We start from the raw sequence: 14,326 nt of genomic DNA, 5'->3' as shown, positions 1-14,326 counted from the left end.
ATCATACATGCTCATTCTCTGTAGTGGCTCCCACCTTATAGAATGGCGTGCCTGAAGATGTTAGGAGGGCTTCCACGCTTCTGGCCTTCTATAAACTATGCAAAACTGAATTATTCAGGAGGGCTTTCATACACAGGAAATAGGGCTGTGCTGCAAGGAAATGGTTCAAAGAGATACTTCGATAAAGGGATAGGAACTGTAGACTATACTACTACGTACTGGCTGTTGCTGCTGTTTATTATGTCTTGTCAAATTGTTTCATCAAGGTTTTAGCTTTGTATCAGATTTCTGCTCATTTTCAAATATCTGCAATCTACACCTTATTGTATTGTTTATTGAATGTGCAAGCTGTGTTGAATTAAGCTGTGTAATCTACCTTGAGTCTCAGTGAGAATGGCAGACTCTAAATAATGTAAATAATGTTTATTTTATAAAGTGTGTCCCGTTAGGGAGACCATCATGTGTTTCTGGGCAGACTAGACTCTTCTATACTGAAGGAAAGAAAGGAGGAAAAAGGAAGAAAGATGGAGGAGAAAGTAGAGTAGGGGCAATAAGAGGGATAGGATAAAGCCCGATGTTAAGGATGCTACCTTGTGTTGTCTCCTTGCCTGATTAAGCCAGATAAGGCTACTACTTGGCTCACCTCTGGGCCCTTTTGTCTGTCTGGAGGGAGCTGGACCGTCAGAGTCAGCTGGCAAATCCTCCTCAGCTTGACCTGCCAGTCCTTCCAGTTCTACCACCACCCCATCTTTTCCTGGAAGCCATAAGAGCCATCTCCGTGGTCCTTCATAATTCCTGGCAACTGCACTGGGGTGTCTCCCTTGTCTCCTTCAGCCTTGTGCATCCAAGGTGGTTGCCAAGATTGCATCTGTAACTCTGTTTTCGAACCTTCCCCTCTAGCTGGCTCTTCATCAGCTGCATCAAGTGGGTGCAGTTGGCCCTTGGCTGATCAGGAGCTCCACCTGCCATGGCTCCATTGAGTTGTCTCACAGGCCACATGAGTAAATCAAACGTAGCCCACAGGCCATATGTTTGACCCACTAATATAGATAGTGCAAGCTGATTATAGCTTTTGTTGCCTCTTGTCAGGGATTCACATGTTCAAATGAATAGATCAGCATTGAGCCTGCATGCCAAAGATGATTTGTTCATACTAGCTTGGACTCAAATCTGAGTGTAATAAATGGATGGCTAACAGTAGCAAAAGGTGGCCTGGAGTACTTGGTGCTCATTAACAAAGGTGGCTCCAGTCCCTGAAGTAAGGACAGTAGGTTTGTGAGTGACAGCAGAGCATCTCCTTCTCCACAGTGCATACTTCCTTTGTGTCTCCTCTGAGGGAGATTCTGCTATAACCAGTTGGAGTAAATAGTTGCAGGTAGGGAGCTGTGTTGGTCTGTGGTAGAAGAGCAAGATTTGGGCTCAGTAACATCAACTAATGTAAAGGGTGTGCTGTTTACTGGTAACTACCCATTTCCCCTGTATTGCAGGCAGAGAGAGACACCTAGTGGTCATGGTTGTGTGCTTGGTTCAAGCTGATGAACTTGGGGGAAATGTTTGTTTGTTTGTTTGCCTTTCTCACTGAGACTAAGGGTAGATCACAAAATTTAGCAATGGAAAAGGAACAGTATAAAGGCCTAACTACATGTCACAATAGATGCAAGATACTCAGGAGTGTTAATCTGTGTGGTCAGGAGCAGGACCCGTTTGTGCAAGATACATCTCTGCCAGTCAGTTTTAAGTTTAGAGGTTACAACAGTGATAGACGGTTGCTTGTGCAAAGGCAGTGCAATGGAATATTGTTATGTCAATGTAGTTTATCCTTCCGCTGGAATAACAGAACTTAATCACTTGTAATTAAAGTCATACTTTGTTTGGCTGTGATAAGCCCCCTGTGTAGTTTATGCATTCCTGAATAGGTTCCTTCTGACATTTTAAAACCAAGACTCTTGAATGGGTACAGTAAGAAAGCCATTCGTATGAACTGGCCTAGAGGTCTTGCCCTCGTGAAAGCCACAAACTGAGTGAAGCTAAAAGTGACTTTCTTCATGTGGAGAACACTAGATTTTTCTCGCAAGGTTACCTGGGAAGTGAAGTCCTAGTGTCCTTCCCCTCTCTGTTAGAATCGCTGCCTGAAGAGCCCCAAGAGGGCTTTGTTTGGGGGTGGGCAGCTGCTACTTTCTCCCAGGGTGTCTTGTGGGCTGCCTGCTCCCGGGGAGCTGCTCTGGAGAAAGCGGCCGTGTCGGTGAAGCTTAGAGGATTAAACTTGCATGGCAATGAAGGGTTTGGAATCAAATTAGTCCCTTGACCAGATTCCCTTATTTTCCTTAATCTTACCCAAAATGCTTTCTGGGCATAGTCAGAAAATATTATATGCCTTGCCTTTTCTTTTTCTGAGTCTTCAAACATTGATGTAGACCGAAAATGGAGTATAAGTAAATACATTAAAATAAAAAACAAATACATCCCACTCTGATATCTCTCTTAATTTGAGCTCTTCCACACAATATGGTGCATGGGTGATTTGTAACATTGGCATAGTGTATACAAGTTCTTAGAGCACTCTGTAAAACTGGGGCCATTTTTATTCCCAGTTGGAATCTGGAAATTGGCAAGAGATATTTTCCAAGCTTCCATCACCACCTGGACAAAAGGAGAACCTTTCTTCTTTCTTCTTCTTTGCCTCTTTATTGCAGGAAGGCTGTGATTTTTAAAAAAAGAGCAAAACCAACGTGGCCTTCCCTTTTTCAGGGAGAAGGAAGCAAAACCTACTGTTTGAGCATTGTCAAGCAAAACAATGTCAATCAAGGTCTCTCAGACTATTTTTATTTAGCATCTGTTTGGTTCGTGTACATGAGAAAGTGGGAGAAAGGTTTTATATAATGTAAGTGCTTTGGCCAATGTAGATTTTGAATTCACATACATCAAACTCAAGAGAAGCAAGAGGATCCTTTCCCCTGGTGACCACCTGTACCTTTTGCAAAGTGAAGGCAAAACATTTTCAGTCATGTAGTACATGTTCAATAACATAAACATATGGTATGCATATTAAGGTCTATGGCAGAATACTAGTAAACAGCATATTTTAAAATATCTGTCAAAACGGTTTTTAAAAATTGTGAAGCTAGAATGGTGATAACAATATCCTTACTTCTTATAAGAAGAAAGGGGGAGGTTGTTTGGAATGCTGCATTTCTTTCAGCACAACCCTTTGAAGTTTCTTAAAAGGTTTGAGTGCTGATGACCCCAGAACTATTTGTTCTATTATAGGACAAGTAACATTAGGAAGTATCATCTGATGATCAAAGTCTGTGTATAGATCTGAAAAAGGGTTCCCACTCCTGCCCAGATCCTTAGCATTTCCCAATAAGTATGTAACTATGAGCCAAAACACACGAGAAGAAATACCTAGATTCAGCACGTGTTCTCTTACCTCAAGGTTTGCCGGGATCTGTAGGCGTCCTGGAAGCTTAAAGTTTAGCATTTACAGAGCAGCAGGAAGGGAAATACAGGCACCTGTATTTCCCTTCCCCTTCCTGCTGCTCTGTAAATGCTAAACTTGTTCTCTTACCTCAAGGTTTGTTGGGAAGTGTAGGTGTCTTGGCAGCTTAAAGTTTAGCATTTACAAAGCAGCAGGAAGGGGAAGGGAAATACAGGCGCCTGTATTTCCCTTCCTGCTGCTCTGTAAATGCTAAACTTTAAGCTTCCAGGACGCCTACAGATCCCGGCAAACCTTGAGGTAAGAGAACACGTGCTGAATCTAGGTATTTCTTCTCGTGTGTTTTGGCTCGTACATCTAGTAGTTTCAGCCCCCCAAATTTGTATAATCGTCAATGGAAAAATAATAGGTTCCGGTGGCTACCACATAGCCATAATTGTTCCTGCTTCTGGGCTATATTTCTCATATGTTTTTTTCCAGAGCATTTTCAGTTACCTTTCAAGCCTCTTCATCTTTATCAGCCTTACACAGACATAGGCTTGGGGTGGGGTAGAGAGCAATAATTTAGGTCTCACAGGTTTAAATAATTTAGGAGTGATTGATTTCAAGACTGATGCTTTTGTCACACTGAATAATCTTTACCCTTTTTTGTATTGGGGTTTTTAGAACTGAAGTGTGATACCTCTTTTTCCAATTTTTAAGAAGTTCTTCTCAGTTTGAAAATAGCTGTTTTCCATGTTACAGAATAATATGTTTGCCGAAAGTCGGTGCAAGAGTGCTTTTGGCAGGGCAAGCCAACAAGAAGAGAGAAAAGGGTGCACAGACAGCGCAGTGCAGAATGAGACTTGTTCCCCTCTGCTGGCACAGATCTCCAGCTGACCCTTCTTCCTTTCACAGACTGTGGCTGGCCGGCTCCTAATCTTCCCACCCATCCCTAAAAAGGAAGACACCAAAGCCCCTTCTGCACCGGGGACGTAACTCCTCACTTTCCCTGAAGTCAAGCTGAAAGCCATGGAATCGGCTTGTATGTGGCCATTCACACCTCTCATGTTTGGTCTGCGTGGCTCTGGGTTTTTTTTAGTCCACACCATGTCAAAGTGGGTCAGATCATGAGTGCTTGCATTATCATCACCAGTGTGTCATGGTGCCAGCTCTTTCTTACTTTTTTTGCACATGCGCTGAATTGATGCATTGTAGAAGCGCAGGATCAAGCTATTTCCTGGATTTCACCCATACAACCGCTCCACTGCTCCCTTTGTTGATCCTGATTGGCTGATTCGCCGGTGCTTTTTTTTCTTTTAAGGAACTCCACGTGCAATTGTCTGCGAGAATTGTCTGTTGGCATGCCGAACAGTGGAAACAATAGAGGAAATGGGGGAGGGGCTGATTCACACACATGAGTTGGATCATTTGCGCTAATAAAGAAATGTTCTTTCTTAGAAACAAATAGAAATAATTATTTTGAAGTGATCATCTCATCAGAGCAGCGATGAAGAGCTTGCAAAGCTCTGTTCCTGCCTCCTTCTCTGTTGCCCCCAAGCACCTGTTTCTTCACCATGGAATAAAAAGAGAATTTAAAACTTGATATTAAAATCTTTATTTCTGATACCCAGATAGTTAGCCCCCTATACAATATTTCTACCCGTGCCAAAGCAAAAAGAATAAAAAGGAAACTTCCCCCTGCATGCTTTCAAACCAGCATTTCATCGACCCTGTACTGGACTTATAAATTTAAAAAAAGAGGGGAAAGGAGGAGAAGGATAGAAAGGAGGGGAAAGAAAGTGGCTGTATAGACGAGAGTAGCCAGTCACAATAAAGTGGACTGGCAAGTGGTGGGAGAAGGGGAGCGGAAGAGGATGGACTGCTAAAAGACAGGATAAAGAGTATGGACAGGGAAACAGCAGATTGGAACATGGATATTTTTAAAAATCATGATACAAGTACTCCAAGAGAAGCTGCGTAAAAACCTCATAGTAGCCAAAGTAACTACTCGTGGTGTCAAATCTGGTGCACATGGTCATGAAAAAAATGCTGCAGTATGGGAACTAAACCGGTGAAATAGACCTGTGCTTCCAAAAACCATAGGTTGAATTTCTGCATTGTTATTACAAAAGAAGAATTTTAGCACCTTCATGACTTAACAGATTTACTGGAGAATGTGTTTTCTTGGGCTAGAGCTCAACTTTCAGATGATCATTGGCATTTATTAAAGCAAAGGTGATTAACTCGTGCACGCATCCATAAAAAGCACAGAGCCCACAGATACCTCAGTATTGGAAATGTATGAGGGGGGGGCTGTAGGTTTTTGCTTCTTGTGGGAGCTATGTGCTAGCATGCACTGGCCAGACAAGCCTTTCAGATCAATCCAGTTCTTTCTCAATCACTCTCCCTACAATAGGGGTGCTTCCACATGGACATTTTGCTCAACCATTGCTTCCAAACTGGGATGCCCCCTCCAGCATCTAAATTACTGTCTTCTGATTGAAGCCTCCTCTTTGTTTCGGTCTTTCCCAAACCTGCTGTCTTCCAATCTTTTTTGAACGTATGCAATCCAAATGAGTTTGCATGTCACCTATAAAGGAAAACACACACTGGCACCATTTTCCTTCCATCAGCAACCTCAAAGCCACCATTTTCTCTGTTGGACCACTGGAGGGCTTTTTGAGGGATTTTATGATCTATTGCTATGATCTGCTAGTTCCTCTGAATTCCTATATTTCATTTCTTAAAGTAGCTCTAGATGACTTTTGTTGTAGTGATCTAAGGGACAGGCACAGGCAGGATTTTTTTTAAAAAAAATCCAAAGCACCTAGAAAGGAATGGGGAGGGGAGGTGGCAAGGTGGCTAGAATGGGATGGGAATTCACTGCTGTACTGATCTTGTGGATGCTTTATTATTATTTATGTTATTTATGTTATTTGCAGCAGCAGTGAATGCAACACAAGAGAATTGTCAGTGTATGGATGCAGCTGTGGAAAGGCACCTAGGGGACAACTGTGGCACATTTGAGTGGGTGTGTTTTCTCTTCGGAGATGGGAGCTCTGTATAAATAATTCCAAGCAAAACCTTGGAATGTAGTATCCAAAGCTGGAGGAAGAGGGGATTGTTCTCTGCAAAAAAAAGAGAGCAATAAGAAAATTCAGTTTAGGGCTGATTGTTGAAAACCACTGAGATTCCAGAGGGGAAGCCAAGTTAGTTTGCTGCAGCAGAAATAAACAGCAGTCTTGTGGCACATTAAAGGCTAGCAAAATTTTACTGCAGCTCAACTGTCATAGACTAGAGAGCCTGCTCCTTAGATGAACTGAAGACCAAACTAGAAGATATGTTTTGCCAAAAGTTGGGTCAAAGTTCAGAGTTAGGGCTGCCAAGACTCTGGAGGGGACAAGGGATTCCCCCTCCCAAGCTCCTTTTATAGTAGAAAAATAATTTTAAAAATGGCAGCAGCATGTACAGAATGACATCACTTCTGGTAAAAACCTGGAAGTGACAACATATGATGATTCCTAGAGATACCCCATGTCCCTTCTGGCAACCAGTGTCACAGACCTTCCATCCATGTCCTCGCCAGCAACCCTTCTGCTGGCTGACAGGCACTGTCTGACAACCGTGTTCCCAGCAGCTACTTGAAATTAAGTTCCCAAGCATGCTGGGTCACAATTTGGATTGGGTTCACAATGTAGGAGGAGAAAGAGCTTCAGCCTCCCCCTGCACTGTTTTCCTAACCCAAAAGGCTCTAGGGGCATTAGTTGCCCCTTTCATTGGCTGCATGAGGTGTTCAGTGCAGTCACACTAACTGACTCTATTCTTGGCAAAACGTATTGTCTGGTTTGCCCCCCAAATACCTGTCAACTTGAAATTCAGAAAGATATTGTAAGTATTTCCAACAATCTTATGTTCTGCTAAACAAATGGCAGGCACAAAAATGTCATATTTTGCAAGGCACTACAGAAAAATTGTTTTTGTAGAATATTTAGTTTTCTGTGGTCCAGTCTACCTGTGAAGATGGCCCATCTTCCTCTTTAAATTGCTTCCCCCCATAAAGCAGGGAGTAGAGGTTCTAATTTAAAGAGCAAAATGGGTACATAGGTGGGGGTGCTGAACCTTTGATTACTTATCTCCTTTCAAATTGTTCCCTGCAGTGATTTTATCCCATCAGGCTCACTTTCGATATTAAAATGCTGCTGTAGTGAAAATCACTTCTGGGGACTGACAGCAGGGAGGTAATCAGCAGTCAGAGGGAGGGTTCAACACACTCTCCCACTACGTGTCTCTTTAAATTGGACACACACACACACACTCATTTGTGCTTAATGCATGATTGTGGCAGACTCCCATTTAAGACTGGCCTGCTGCTACTGCCATGTTTAGTTTGGCCCTCAGTCTCCCAATTCAATTTGTGATTTTCATGTAATCACATGCCAGCGAAACTGTTTGATTAGCACTCCACTTTGAACTTTTTCTTATTAAAAGATAAGCTATATTTCCAAACTAGTTCCTGGCATTTCTTATTTGCTTCCAAAGTGCTTGTCAGAACAGTGTTCTATGCCAGGAGCAGCTGTAGTGGTTATAGTATCAGCTTCAGTCCTTGGCATCTCCTCTTAAAAGGCTCTCAGCTAGCAGAGGATAGGAAAGTCATCTGCCTCTTTGAACTAAATGGGGCTCGACTTCACGAATCTCGAGTCAATGGTAAGACTCAATATAAGGCAGATTCATAAATTCACTGTATCTGGAGTAAATAGTGTAAGGACAAAACTAGTTTTTTTGACAAGTGAGTTCCCTGACCCGGCTTTCATTGACCTCAGTCAGTCAAAGTTCCCAAAGGCCATAGACTGCAGCATAGGGTATAACCCCCTGTGCTATTTTCCCAACTCGCTTAGCCCCACTGGAACCTTTGAGCCTCTGAGATGCTGGGGAGCTTCATTCCCAGCTGCTGTCATCTGACTGAGGGCAATAAGAGCTAAGGCAGAGGAACCCCAACTCATTAAAAAGTTTAATAGAGTACTTAAATAATGTTAAACACAATTGTATCAATGTCTTCTGTTTCTCTTTCTTCCCCCACCCCAGATATTTTTGGAGAATAGCAGCATTACTGCATGTTACAATGAACTCATTCAAATAGAATATGGTGAAGTACGGTCACAGTTCAAACTACGGTACGTGAAAATATATGCAAAAAATTGTTTGCTTTCCTTATGGAAGGACCAGATTCGTAATACACAATGGGAGTGCTTTTGTCTGTGGGACTTGCATATCGGCTACAGGCTCCTTGTGTAATTTAGGGTATATGCATATCATACATTATCAAAGAGTTGGAGCTTGCAGGTAGAACAGCCGTTGTCTCTATAAACCTAGTCTGAGGATTTGGGGTATATGGGTAAATTATTAGCCACCGTTCTAGCATTAGGGTCCTGGGGGGAGAGTTAGGACCTCCGCTGTCTTCTCCTTCCTTCATCTCTTCGCTCTATTTTATTGTTTATATCCCACCTTTCCAATGGTTCAAAGTGGCTTCTAAATTCAAATTACAAAAATAGAAAATACAATAAAATACCACATAACCTCCCTCTTGTTGCCAACTCTGGGTTGGGAAATTCCTGGAAATTTGGGGTAGAGCTTTGGGAGGGGAGGTTTGGGGCAGGGGAGGGACCTCAGAGGGCTATAATGCCATAAAGTCCACTACCAAAGCAACTATTTTTTCTGGGGGGACTGATCTTTGTCGTCTAGAAATCAGTTGTAATTCTAGGAGATCTCCAGGGTCCATCTGGCATTTGGCAATAATTCTTTCCAGATTTGCTACTTTTCTCTGCTGAACTATATTTTTTTCCTGAAAAGAACTACATGCCTAATTAGAAAACTTGTGTTAAATAAGGATTTGGGTCTAGCATTATTTTGCTAATTGCATAATGTGAGGGGGGGTTTTGCCATAAAAATGGGAATACAGGAAGGGTCACTTATAAAGAATCTTCCCTGTACATTCCAGTTCTTCATGCAAATTCTGTTTTCCCTGCTGTGTTTACTTTATCCAATATTAGTTATGGTTTTGGAGTTTGTCTCGGTATAAAACCTAATGAAGGCAGGGAGCATTTTAAGGGAATAATCAGAAGGCGGGAAAATTTGAAGCAAGATTTAGTTCCTTCATAACTTCTAGTTCTACCCTGTTAATGTAGATTACTTTCTCCACAGATAAATAAGTAAGTAATGTTTCTTTCAAGAAAAGCTTCGGTGGAAATTAAAACAATTTTTCCAGTATATTTTGAAAGTTTCCTATGAAAAACAAGCTTGATCATGTTAAGTAAAGGAACATCTGTGCAAACATTTTAGGCAATGGAAATCCATTGGGTCCAGATCTTCCCGGATTGGTTTGTTTGTTTGTTTTTCAGAAGGATGCAGCTGGAGCTATTTAAAGTTTACTGGAAGTGGGGCTACCATAAAATATTCTATGTATAAAGACATGCATTAAAGGATATGCATTAAACCATAGTCTTCTAAACAAAAAGACTTTAATAGAAAAGGGTTCGATGTTTCCATGTTTTCCCTCTATGTAATCCATACATTAATGTAACTCTGTCTGGTTTATTTACCAATATTAACAGTATATAATCATTTGTTCACTACAGGGCTTGTAATTCAGTGTTTACAGCTCTAGACCACTGTCATGAAGCTATAGAAATAACTAGTGATGATCATGTAATTCAGGTATGGAAAACTATTTAAGTTTTCATTGTGTTTTACTTCGTTCTTTAATTACCTATTAGAAAGGGTCAAAAGTGCTGGAACATGCTTGCTTTATGCACTTCTAAGCTGTGAGCTTTATCTGTTGGTTGACATGGCTTTATTGTTTTACAGTATGTTAATCCAGCTTTTGAGCAAATGATGGGCTATCAAAAGGGAGAGCTAATAGGAAAGGAACTTACTGAACTTCCAAAAAGCGACAAAAACCATGCAGACCTGCTGGACACTATCAACACATGTATCAAAAGAGGAAAAGTAGGTCATTAACTTAACTCCACGTGCATCCTTAAATTATTGAGCTGTGTTTTGTTTTGGAGTTGAAAATGTTCCTCCTCCGTTCCTTTTTGGTAAATTACAAACAAGGCTTCATCTTAGTTTTTGTAATACCAGTGGCTATAGTAAAAAAATTGTAGGCAAACACATTCATCCATGGTTGAATCCAAAACAGAAGACATGCAATATCATCTATTAAAATCAACCGACTTAACTCAATGCATTGTGCAAGCTGAACTTCAATATTTATGGTTCTGAAATCTGCAAGGCTGAGACTTATGTCAGAACTTACCTTTTTTGCATGCGATCTGGAAACTGGATTTTACCAGCCAGGTGGATATCCTCATTCTACCTGACATGGCTGGACCTCTTCCATAACGAGGGACATACTGTTCCTGTTTTATTTTATTTATTTATCTATTTCATTTATATCTCACCTTTCTCCTCAGTGGGGACCCTGGGTGGCTTACATAATTCTCCTCTCCTTCATTTTATTCTCAGAACAGCTTTTTGAGGTAGCTTAGTCTGAGAATGTGTGACTGGCCTAAGGTCACCCAGCAAGCTTCTCTGGCAAAGTGGGAATTTGAACCCGGGACTCTCAGATCCTAGTCCAGCACTCCAACCACTACACCATGCTGGTTCTAACTGTTATATCCTTGGCAATCATAAGATGAAGTTGCAAGTTTCATGAGCCAGTTGAGGTTCATGATGCCATTATGAACAATCATGATTTCTTGCTCTGCTAACGTCATTAATATCCATTTTTGGCATCAGGCTAGGTTTAAAAGTCCTATTTTAAAGGCTAGACCATATAGCCTCCCATACTGTAAGTGCTACTTAAATGAAAGGATGTGGGATAAGTGATAAGCTTGGGCACAAATTTGGTTTGTGTGATAAGATTCCCTGAGTTCACCCGTTCAAACTTTTTTGCTAGAAACTCTCTGAAAGAACATGATATTCTCAAGCTCTTCATGTTCCAATCTTTGTTATGGCTAAGAATCTTTAAAAGGCTCACAAACTGGCTGCAGGCCTGAGCCAATAGGATGTAGTATCTTAAATGATACCCAGTTTCCTTTGCTTGTTTTAAAAAATGAACTGCCTTGTGTGTTGCTGTACTTTATTATTTAGGAATGGCAAGGAGTTTATTATGCGCGGAGGAAATCAGGTGACAGTATTCAACAACATGTGAAGATAACTCCTGTAACTGGCCAAGGAGGGTAAGTATGATAACTAAAAAATAAAATGTATTTTGTTTCTTGTGTTAACCAGACTCTGAGTATATGTTTATGTATGTGTTTATCCATTTAGTTAGTAGTCCAGCATCCTGTCTCACATATTGGCTAACCAGTTATTCTAGGAGACCAACAACAGGGCAGAGAGTCCAAGGCCTCCCCCCGCCTTGCTCATGTTGTTTCCCAGCACCAGTATTCAAAGGTTTACTGCCGCTAAAAGTGGAGGTTCCTTTTAGTCACCATGGCTAGTAGCCACAGATTAACCTACCCTCCATGAATTTATCTAATGCCCTTTAAAAGCCATCTATGCTTGGGGCCACTACTATATTCTCTGGCAGAGAATTCCACATTTTAGTCACTCATTAAGTAAAAAACCATCGTTAATTCCTTGCACGTTGTCTAAAGACTCAGGAAGTTCCATTATGTCCCGTGCAATTCCATTCATCTTTATCAATAAAATAATAAACACGAATTGAGTTCCCCTTCCTGTTTGTTTCCAACTTCACACTCAGAAAGCCTAAGTGAAAGGAAATAAACCATCTTCTGTCTCTCACTCCTAGAGTTCGTAGCTTAGGTTTTACAGCTGGTTTAAGAGCATGTGTATAGTCTGGACAATGACAGATGGCTATGGAGAGATTTTTTTACTAAGTAACAAAGCTCCTAGTGCAAGTCTGAATTAAGTTCTAATTTCTTGAATACAGAGATGTAGAGATAGCTTAGTGGGGCAGACATTTTACACATTCAGTGAATCAGAGTAATGTCCTACACTCAACCACACATTCTGAAAACTTAAGGTTACTTAAGCTCTCTGGAGACAGCAATTTCTACTAATTTCCTTTTCCTACACCCACCTCAGCTCTTAAGTTGTTCCTAAGAGATTGCCCATCTCAGGAACAATTTTGTGGGGTCTAGGAGGCAGCAGCAGGAGGATGGAATCAATGTAAGATGCTGTACCCTTTTAAGAAAAATGAAGTACTACATAAATTTTTGGAACTGTGTTGCTGGACACAGGAAGAATACATAGGACTAGAAAGCCCACATTAAGATACACCTATTCCAAACACTCACACATGTTGTGCAATGTGTGTCACTCAATAAGAGGAGACAAGAGGCCAAAGAGATAGAGCAAGATGGTCAATCAGGGCTTAGCACTACCTATCCAAGCAGGTTCCAGAGATCCAGATCCTTAGACAAGAAGGTTGGATCCATTATGTCTTCTGCTAAGTGAGGATCAGAAGGATCTTCCTTCTTCCGAGGGCAGTTCCTCATTTAGTGGAAGAGTCACTAGATCCAACCCAATAAGGCCAGAATTTTTTTAAAAAAAGAAAGAAAACTGATCAAGTCGATTTTTAACAAATGATAACCTTTTCTATTCTCATTATGTTTATTTGTAACTATTGGTTATTTTATATTATTAGGAAAATCAGACATTTTGTATCTATCAAGAAGCTATGTTGCACCAACGAAAGCAGCAACAAACAGGTACCATGTTCACTTTACAGCATATAACCTGCCACTTTCATTAAGTTTCTTATGTGTATGTGTGTGTATGTGTAAAATATCTAAATTTAAATATCAGATTGTTTTGAAAAATTCAGCAGGTGAGATACACATTTAGTTGATCAAGCAAGATGATTTGGTACTCAGCTCAAGGGTGCCAGTGTATCCAAAGTAGCTGGTGTTGAAAGTAATACAGCTTTTAAAATTACACAGTACTCATAATTTAGAGGAATGAAAAAATAACTCTCTCTTGATTATGCAGAGAGTTAAATTGCTTATATGTGCAAATGGAGACATAGGAAGTCTATAAGGACACACATAGTAGGCAGTTTGTAGATAGATATATGAGTGTCAATTCAGTTCAATTATAGCAGAGTCAGAGGATTATGTGTTTTCTTTATTCCTTTTTCATGCCATATCAGAGCTACAAGATTCATCATGATGGAAAGTGCTCAGGAGACCAGTTTCATTCAGGTTAGAACATGCTCCCCCCCCCCACCCCCCGCGCCCTCCTTATATGGCCTCTATGGAAAATGAAGAACTCAATCTGCTTTTGTTTTGAATGGCAGCCTTATAGAGACTGTTGAGAAACTCTTCTGTGTGACGGTAGCTCCTATTGCTTGGAAACTTTCTTTTTTACTGCTTTGGTCACTTATTTTCATTTATCTGACCACAGTAATCCTGAAGCAATCCTTAATTATGAATTCTTGATCCTTGGTGGCAGGAATAGTTTAATTACAGTTTTTCCTTTGTAATGAAAGTGATTGCTCACAGATTTTTCAAAATCTTACTAATTGCAATCACAGAAATTAAAAAATAAGAAAATTGCCATCATGAAAAATAAAATAAAAATTAATGAGCAATGCTTTGGCTGCAAAGAGAGGAGTGATAATAAAATCCCTCTCGCCCAGATAACAGTAATTAAGGATCAAAACAGGAATGTCATGGAATGTAGGAGAACTGGTTACTAGTTGAGGAGAGAAACTAAAGTGGCAGTAAAAGCAGATGTAATGTAAAGGGACTGTTGCAGACAGAAACAAACTTTCATGGATGAGACTTACTTTCATCTAAGTATATACTAGAATTTGCCAACAGGGACAGGATTATTGCACTCTATTAAGTGGTATTTGAACCACTATTTTAATGTCACTTACTG

At 40.6% G+C, this 14,326-nt stretch overlaps 1 protein-coding gene across 1 annotated transcript in view; it reads left to right on the top strand.

The window, feature by feature from the left end:
• The window catches only part of PDE8B (phosphodiesterase 8B), a 70,984-nt gene that overhangs the window by 34,280 nt on the left and 22,378 nt on the right, over positions 1–14,326 (top strand). Inside the window, exons 7-12 of the mRNA XM_054986754.1 lie at positions 8,501–8,589; positions 10,051–10,129; positions 10,280–10,420; positions 11,567–11,655; positions 13,089–13,152; positions 13,593–13,644. Coding sequence (XP_054842729.1) covers positions 8,501–8,589; positions 10,051–10,129; positions 10,280–10,420; positions 11,567–11,655; positions 13,089–13,152; positions 13,593–13,644 — 514 coding nt within the window. The remainder of the gene's footprint in view (positions 1–8,500; positions 8,590–10,050; positions 10,130–10,279; positions 10,421–11,566; positions 11,656–13,088; positions 13,153–13,592; positions 13,645–14,326) is intronic.

This window comes from Eublepharis macularius, chromosome 8 (genome assembly GCF_028583425.1).
Source record: "Eublepharis macularius isolate TG4126 chromosome 8, MPM_Emac_v1.0, whole genome shotgun sequence".
Taxonomy (NCBI): Eukaryota; Metazoa; Chordata; class Lepidosauria; order Squamata; family Eublepharidae; genus Eublepharis; species Eublepharis macularius.
The sequence above is the reverse complement of the archived record's forward strand: the minus strand, read 5'-3'. Positions and strand labels throughout refer to the sequence as shown.